At 38.5% G+C, this 9,255-nt stretch overlaps 1 protein-coding gene across 2 annotated transcripts; it reads right to left on the minus strand.

Moving 5' to 3' along the window:
- Positions 1–564: 564 nt before the first annotated feature.
- Positions 565–5,145, minus strand: LOC141386972 (uncharacterized). Of its 2 annotated transcripts, XM_073955938.1 has the most exons (4): positions 5,026–5,100; positions 4,797–4,969; positions 1,283–1,453; positions 565–1,207 (listed from the first exon to the last, which is right to left on the minus strand). In XM_073955938.1, the coding sequence occupies exons 1-4, from the start codon at positions 5,048–5,050 to the stop codon at positions 989–991; spliced, it is 588 nt and encodes a 195-aa protein (XP_073812039.1). In that variant the 5' UTR covers positions 5,051–5,100; the 3' UTR covers positions 565–988. The 2 variants fall into 2 exon arrangements, with proteins under 2 accessions (XP_073812039.1, XP_073812050.1); XM_073955949.1 differs by having other exon boundaries at positions 4,797–5,145.
- Between the last annotated feature and the right edge of the window lie 4,110 nt (positions 5,146–9,255).

The raw sequence follows: 9,255 nt of genomic DNA on the forward strand, positions 1-9,255 counted from the left end.
AATTTTCCTTACAATAGTTTTGTGGTCAATAGTGGTCAATTACGGATGGAAACTCAACTGTAGTTACGTGGCCTGAAGAGAAAATCATACTATTAAAATAAGTAAAAAGACGAAAAATTTTAAATTTAATCAAAATCAGCGTTTTGAACCCTCATCTATATCTTAATGAGGAAATATAAAATATTGGGGGCAGCGCAACTAGAGTTGAGTTGCTATCCATAATCGACCCCTTAATGTTGTAGTGGTTTTTAATGTGTAATTGTCGGGAAAGGTATTGTCAACATAGTTCATAACATTTGGGGATGAATACCTTTGATTTCTATAAGAGCGAATTTTGAAAGATTGCTGCAAAAAATTACTTTCAATTAAAAAGTAAAGTGCAAGATTTAAAAAAAATGTTGAAAGGATATTTCTTCCTGCATAGAGATGTGAAATCCGTAGATACACTTGCCCACTGATCTGATATGATACGAGGAAACTTTTGGAATTTAGTGTCCTGTCCAGTGAAAATATGAGAAGTATGCTTTGAGACTATATGAAATACAAAAAAAAAACCAACAGACATTTTTCGATAAAATATTTAAAAGATAACGTATTTAATTCAATTTTATTGTATCAGGTCATGCAAAAATACATAGGAACTTAGATTGGGAATTCATTTTTTGTGTTTTATAATACTCTTATAACACTTCAAGTGTTTTAAATAAAAATAAAATACATAAATTTATCAGGTCACTTCAAAGATACATGTGAACATAGTGTTATTAAATACATAAATTTATGAGGTCATAGTTTATTGTGAAAAGTATAGAGTTGTTATTCATCTATAAGATAACTATACTCATAATAGTTTTCACTATCACTGCATAGCAGCCTTTGCCTTTTTTTTGCATCAAAAAGTGCTGCAGTTATTTTTTCTATAAACTCATCTCTTATGCTCTCGGAAATTATCGAGTCCAGCTCTTCTTTCAAAAAATTACAAAGTGACTCATTTTTTACTTTTATCATTATTGTTATTTGAACTAGTTAAATGTTCTAAGACATTAACAGCTGCTTCGAGAACAGCATCTTCCTTGTTTGGTCTGTTGCTCGACAACGGCGTGACGTTTTCTTTTTTTATCCTTTTAGATGGCTGTGCAGGAGATAAATGGTCTTCCATTAATTGAGTTGACTCAGCAGAGTCCTCAAATGATGAATTGTTTTGTTCCTGTGAATGATAATAAATTTGTTTATATGTATCATTGCCACGAAATTTTTTTATACATTTTAAATTGCTACTTACAAATAAATTGCTCTTTCCTTTCCTTATTTTAATATGGTCCTGCAAAAAACTAAGTTCAGGAAACCAATAAGCACTGGGGACATAAACATCGTCAGCGCCTGAGCCACTTCTAATCTCTTTACTTTTTGAAAGTTCTCGGCTATACTGGCCACGTTGGTATTGCATTTTATTCTATAAAAAAACTAAAAGTAAGAACAAGTAAAAACGAGTCATTCGGCTTCGCCGAGAGGTAATGGTATATTGGGCCTACATCAAAATATTGTGGAGGAGGTACTTAAAGGAATGGATCGACATAGTCCATAATGGAAGTAGATCTTATTTTGGAAGTCATATCTTTTCGATAGATATCGCGCCCTCTAGTTATTTCATTGGCTAATCGTATAAATTTAGGAACAGTATGACAGGAAGCATGGACTTGTCCATGGATAACATAATTGCTCTGTTCCAGAACCTGCAAGAAGGTACTATTTTTTACTACGATAACAATTTTTCCTTTATGTTATCGAAAAAATATTAAAAATTAGTAGATTTTTGCAGTACTGGAACAGACCAAATATCTCTGTAAATAGGATAAAAAAAAACAGCATCAGTATACATTTCCAAAGGATCTTCGAACAGACCCTAAAATACACTTAGACACAAATGTTGAATTTTTGTGGGGGAGGTACCCTAGGGAGAGGACCATTTTGGGACATTTTGGAAGTTAAACGAAAATTGGAAAAAAATATTAGGAGATCCAAGTTTGGTCCTAATTGGTTGCCCCTTTTAAGAAATATCATGCATACCATTTACGTACATACATATGTTCCCACAACATCCCCGAAGGGACAAGGGAGACTTCCCTCATATCAATGAGTGCACGCCGATTCATATTAGCTCAGTGATATGGGACCTACTTTTTATTGCCGAGTCCGAACGGCGTGTCTTACGACACCACTTGTAGAGAAGTTTTTCATGGCTTAAATACTCAGGAAATGTCGCCAGCCCCCAATGACCATTTAAGTAATTTTTTATAATATTGGTGGGAAGTACCCGAAGTTGTCGACCGGTATTGCCCTTCTTCAAAATTAAACTAAGTTTGGACAAAATATTACGAAAGCCAAATTTTGGACCGAATCGGTTGATCCGTTCGAGAGTTATCGTGTGGGTGTATTTAAAGAAAGATTTCGTAGCAGCATTCAATAATATTGCAATATTCGCGTTTAAGATCTTTTGGTCTTCAATGGTATTAATTTTTGTCTTCTGTAGACCGTTCCACAATAGTGTGATTTCATTGAAAAAATTTCATGAAATTAGGTGTTCTTAAATCAAGGGACGCATAATTTCATTGATTTTTTTCAATGAAATCACTATAGAGTGGACTTAGAGATCTGCTATAGGTAAAATTCCTCGAAAACAGCCCGAATTTTTTAAACAATTTTTTCAAATATCCATAGACCAATATGCGTGGTCAAGGTGACCAACCGGTCTCCTCTCCTCTGGTCAGGAGAACAGGTAATTCATAAGAGGACCAACTAGTCGTCTATAAGAATAATTTAAAGGGTCTTCCAATAGAAGAACATCCGGTCTTCTACAACAAGTGCCTTATAAGAAAACAAATAAATAAAACCGCATACATCTGATTAATTTTTGCGGATTCTGCAACAGCAATGTTGATAGATGAGAAAAATCCAAAAACGATAAAAAATCCAAAACCTAAAAATGGTGACCCGAACTGCTATATCTCGAAAATGGCAAAAACTAGGAACAAATCATAACGGTAAGTCCTCTAGAGAATTTTCGCTGATACAACATTTTCTTTAGCCCCACTTCGATAGGACTTGCGGTTTCCAAGCAAAATCGCGAAAACCTAAAATAAACCTAAAAATGTGAACTTTGACCGCGACTTATCTAAGAATCCCTTCATCAATTTTTTCTGTTTTTGGATTTTTCTCATCTATGAACATTGTAGTTTCAAAATCCGGAAAAACTTTCCAGGTGTAAGCTCCTTTCATTTAATGTTGGTTCAAGAGCACCGTAGAGGACAAATTGGCCTTTTACAAGAAGTCAAAGTGGTCTTCTATGAGAAAAGCATTTTGTGTTTTATCGAAAGACTAACGTGTCTAAACAGACAAAAGACCAACCGGACTTCTATAGAAAGACTAACTAACTTCTTTAAGAGGTCCACCTGGTCTTCTAGAAGAGGACCAACCGGCTTTCTGCAAGAATACTTTATAGAGTCTTTCAATATAAGATCAATCAGTTTTGTACAAGGGACCAACTGGTTTTATTTAATCTCACAGATGCGCGCTCTCTCAACCGAATTGAACGGGCTGCCACCTCATTTCATGGTTGTATTTTGTATCATTTTTGTGGTCATAACCGTATGATATCCATGCACTTTAAGGTTCTTCATGAGTTATGGCATTAGATCCTCGGCAATGACCAGAATGTATCGGGAAGGCAAAAAATGTTATGAAACTAGATGAGAACAAGAATTGCTCGGCACAGCGACCACCACAACGATGTCCACCACAACGATTTGCTTTGCAAAACCGGCAACAAAAAGTGGAGGTGAAACAACAAGCTCCTGTGAAAAGACAGCACCACCACCTTCCGAACCCGGACCACTAGAATCGTCGACCACCACCACCTCTATTCCGCCACATGATGAGCTTTCGGAATCTGAGAATGATACCAGTATGGAAGAAAGCAACAAGGAAACAATTGTAGCAATTGCTGGAGAATCAATGGCTAATGTGGAAAAGCTACTGGAGAGTCGTCTCAAGGAACAGCCATAACAAGGTATTGGTGGTTGTCAAATGTTGTCAAAAGCTCTCTCGGATTGTCATCGCACTAGTATAGCAGCTGGAACACCACTTAAGCTAAAGGTTTTTATCACAGGACGTAATCGTTTGGAGAATGATGGTGCCAAGGCTATTGCAAAAATATTTTCCACAGTCAAGACATTCAAAATTCCATGTATCATGATGGTATCGCTGCACTGGCTGAGGGTTTTAAACAGAATCCAAATTTGAAAATATTAAATTTGAATGATAAAACAGTGACCAGTAAGGTCACATTTGGCTGATGCTTTTAGTTATACATCACATTTGAGGGAGATTAATTTTGGTGGTTGTCTGCTGACTCAATGTAATATGGCAAGTCGTTCTATTCGTGGCTAAGCAGATTGATAGATCTACGGTTTGCACGGTTAATGAGGACATCCCTACCAGAATTAGCGGAAAGTGTAACAGTTCGCCAAACATAATTATCGTGTCGCCTGGTCTGACAAATTACATCACCTGGCAACCTGCCGGTTCTCATTGGTCAGACCATCACCTCATAATTGTTTTCATCACATCTAAACGTCGCTGTTTTACATATCGCAGGAAAGGTAATTGGCCTTGTGTGATCTGTCCAACTTCAGAAGATGTTCAGGTAGCAGAAGAGACGATCCGAAGTGAGACCCAATTTCCCAACAGAAGCGACGGGATGAAATCTCCATGGTAATGCTATGTTTATACATACTAACCTTGACATCATTTGGTCCAATGCACTCGTTAAATATCTTTAACTTTTCAGCAATTTCATTAAAAGCATTGTACCGGGAATGTTTGTTGTGGTATAATGGGTTTTTTGAGTTGTACAGGCATTCATAGTTTTGCCACAAATTAACCATTTCAAGAATGGCTTCTTTCGTCCATTCTAGCTGGAATAAAATACATTTTATACTCATTTTCAGGTTTAGAATATGGAAATACTTTCTTTTGTGTTCTCTTTATGCATATTCTCTACTTTTTTAAATATATATATGCCAATTTATTCATTTATTTTCGTTTTTTGCTTTTTGGTAACTATTTGTTGACATTAGCCAAACAAACAAAACAGCTGTTTGATTTATGAGATGCAGAAAGAAATAGAGCGCGCTCTAATCGTAAAAAATACATATGCATGCACATAACACTTTGATGCATTGAAATTTTCGTATGGTTCACACCATGTGTACAAAAATCAGATTTGTAAAAACTGACAGTTGGTATGCACAAATATGTAAAATACATACCGTGTAGAACACCCTTAAGTATAATTTTGGTTTTTCTTTTACATGGAGTTCAAATTTACTATATAAGCATAATGTTATGTGTAAAAGTTAAAGTGGCTTTTTCTTTGTCTATAAGAGTTCACTTTTTCTTAACTAATGTTAGTTATACAATTTTCCACTTATTGACACATTTGTAAGTTAGCACTTTTTACTTTACGTTGACTCAGTCACGACGGGGGTGTGGGTATGTATGTACGTGTTAATCGCTTTAAAACTCAAACTTCGAATGACGATCTTCTAATTTACATCGTCATAAAAAACTTCTTTTGTCTTCCAATGTTGAGTGGAATGCATAAAGAGGAATTGCAAAACATAAGAATGTTCTCCCGCTTACATATTTATACGTATGTATGTATGTACTACAGCATACCGCTACACTACAGTATGCACCAAATAAATAGCACATACAGTATCTGAAAATTATATTACCACTTTAAATAAATGGTACAATCATGTACAATGTCTTTCAGATCAAGTTCATGTCTGCACTGCATTACAATTTTTAACGTATTTTGGTATTTGCACCGCAGCATCTAAATATGTTGCACTATATGTAAATCACCAACATTTAGAGGTCAAAACTATGAAAAACTGCGAGAGGTTTCTTAATTTTACAGAAATTATCATTGTTAGAATTAATGAGTCCATTTCTTCAAAACACAGTCAACAATAGCGTTCATTGTCGCGTTTACCTTCCACTTTTGGAAAATGCATTCCCGAAAGTCTTTTTAGAAAATCCTGAATATCTCCAAAGACCGCGCGATACCGCAGCAGTTTTATAGCTTTGCGAACAGAGGAGAATCCAATCTTTCAGATTATATATATCTTAACAAGCGAATGTACGAAACTCACCTTTGAAATGTCCACGGAAAATAAAAAATTATAATTTTGAAAACTTCAAAAAATCACTTCTTTCCGACTAAAATTGCACGAAAACAATAAGCGTTTTTTGCATTTTTTAAAGGTGTAAAATATCATAATAGTTTTCTAAAATATTAAGAAAAATAAATCATGGCATACTGACTTACCATTTGTCGCGCCACTCCATTTTTTAATGAATCAAAAATACATTTCTTACAAAAAAACTGTGCACTGTGCAACGGGCCAATGGACTTTCCGGGTTCTTAAACTGGAGCAGCCATCGGAGAGCTGAATGATCGGTCCTTAACAGGAAATGCTGTCCATACAGGTATTTGTGATAGTGTTTGACGCTCTCCACAACTGCCAGCAGCTTTCTCCTCGTCACACAGTAATTCCTCTCAGGCTTCGACAATGTTCGGCTGTAGTACCCGATGACTTTTTCTTGGCCGTATATTTCCTTGGAAAGGACACCACCGATACCGTATGCACTGGCGTCAGTGTCCAACACAAACTTACCGCCGGATACAGGGTACGCCAAAAGGGGGGCTGTGCAGAGCATGTCTTTGAGTTTTTGGAATGCCTCTTCCTGGTCGTTGCTCCATAGAAATATCTGCCCGTTTTGAGTCAGTCGGTGTAAGCTTGCAGCAATGCTGGCAAAATTGGGGACAAACCGACGGTAATAGGTGCAGAGACCCAGAAAACTTCGCAGCTCATGGAGGATTGGAGGCTGCGGCCAGTCTCTGACGGCTTTAATCTTCTCGCTATCTGTCGATATGCCCTCCGTCGTCACATGGTGCCCCAGGAACTTCACCTCTCGCTGGAAGAGGCTACACTTCTTCGGGTTAAGTTTAAGACCCGAAGACGGTAGCTCCTGGAGTACATTCCTTAAATTCGTGAGGTGTTCGTCGAAGGTCTGACCCATGACTATGATGTCATCCAAGTATAAAAGGCACGACTTCCACTGCAACCCTTTCAGCATCCGCACCATCAGCCTTTCAAAGGTGGCCGGGGCTTTGCAGAGCCCGAATGGCATCACATTAAATTGCCAGAGACCGCCGTTAACGCCAAACGCTGTCTTTTCCTTATCTTTTTCGGCTATCTCTACCTGCCAGTAACCACTCTGCAGATCGAGGGTAGAGAACCATGACGTCCCGGCTAAGGTGTGTAGTGTGTCATCGATTCTTGGAAGCGGGTAGCTATCTTTCTTGGTGACATCATTTAGTTTTCTGTAATCCACACAAAATCTGGTACTTCCATCTTTCTTCTTGACCAGAACTACTGGGGAACACCAGGGACTCGACGACGGTTCGATCACACCACTCTCCTCCATTTCGCTTATCAACTTCTGGACTTCGTCCCTTTTTGTCAGTAGCCAGTATTGGTCTTGCGTCTGCCGTGTTTATTTCATGTTTCACTACCGATGTTCGCAAAGGTAGAGGCATGTTTCCATAATAACTGCTTGGCCTTGTTCTTCTCGGAAGTTGATAAGTTGTGTGTCACTCTTTGATGTAACAATCGAGGTGCTTCTTTTCCATGGCTGCTGATTTTTCGGTGTTATTTTCCAAATTGATTACAGCTTCGGCAGGTGTACATTGTCCAATGTCGGAAAATTGGCAAATTTGCTCTTGCTTGTCTGACAGGTTCAAAACTCTAACTGGAATCAATCCATTGTCGTTGCTTTTCACCAGGGAATTCGCTATTAAGATGTTACTATTTTTGTTCTCTGCTGGTTCCACCACCCAAAATTTCCCACTCCGCAATCTCCATCCATTGGTACCCATATCGATGTTTCGGCACAAGGCGGTATAATCTCTGGATGTTCCGTAATTAGACATCTAATAGGTATGTTTTCATCGTAGCCCATATTTAATGGAATTTCCACATTGGACCATGTCATCACACGTTCTTTCATATCCAGATTAAGACCAAAGGCAATCATAAAATGTGCGCCTATTATAACTTCGTCTACGATATCAGTCACTATAAACTCGTAATCGACCGATTTATTGACAATAGTCCATTTAGTGGCGTTACCTTTCCCTTCGCCAGATCTGATCTGATGATGGACTTTGATGCGCCTGTATCCAAGGTCAGAATTCGCTTGTCGCCATTGATGTAACCAGTTGTTGCAAGGTTGTGGTTTTTCTGTTGTACTATCGCTATGGAGATTGTGGGGCCGTCGTAGATGGGAGCCAGTTCACGCCCCGCTGGACTGGCTCGATTTAGTTTAACGGTGACTCATTTGCAGAACGTTGAGCCACTCTTTTACTTTCTTTTGACGGGGGTGGTGACGATGACCTCGATCGCTTGCGCTTCGCTCTACATTCACGCGCAAAATGATCCATTTTGTCGCAATTGTGACACCTACCCCTGGCCTTAGTTGGTGCTGCCGTATAACTTCTTTTAATGCCCGCTTCACTGCTGCCACGATCTCGTTAGTAAGAGATTTGGGTTCATCGAACTCGGTATCCAGTTTGCGGACCTTGTGAGTCTGGGGATTGGTGATTATTCTTGCCGTCTCTTGTGCAAGGGCGTACAACACGGTTTCAGCAAATGACGATTTTGGTGACGCATACGTTGCACGTTTGATCTCGGGGTCACGTATACCATTCACAAATGTGTCGATATTCATACGGTCCAACAATGGATGCTTTTCTCCTGGATACGTCATTAGCACCAAACGTTCTACCTCCATTGCGAAGTCCTGTAAGGTCTCATTTGGCTTCTGTACTCTTCCCCTTAATTCCATTAAGTAGATGTTTTGCTTATGTTCGCCACCGTACTTACGTTCAAGAGCAGCCATTATATATCCATAACTGTTTCTAGAAGCGGTAGGAATAGTCTGAATTGCCTCAGCAGCACCGCCCTGCAATGCCATAAGTAGTGATGCAGCCTTGTCGTTGTCCTTCCAAGAATCTCTAGCAGCCACTGTCTCGAACTGTAATTTGAATACATTGAAAGAGGTAGAGCTTCATTTTTAACGTGGAGGCTTCATTTTTAACGTGTTATGGATAGCTCTTTAATTTTC

This window comes from Musca autumnalis, unplaced genomic scaffold, assembly GCF_047663935.1.
Source record: "Musca autumnalis isolate F117 unplaced genomic scaffold, ASM4766393v1 scaffold_1, whole genome shotgun sequence".
Taxonomy (NCBI): domain Eukaryota; kingdom Metazoa; phylum Arthropoda; class Insecta; order Diptera; family Muscidae; genus Musca; species Musca autumnalis.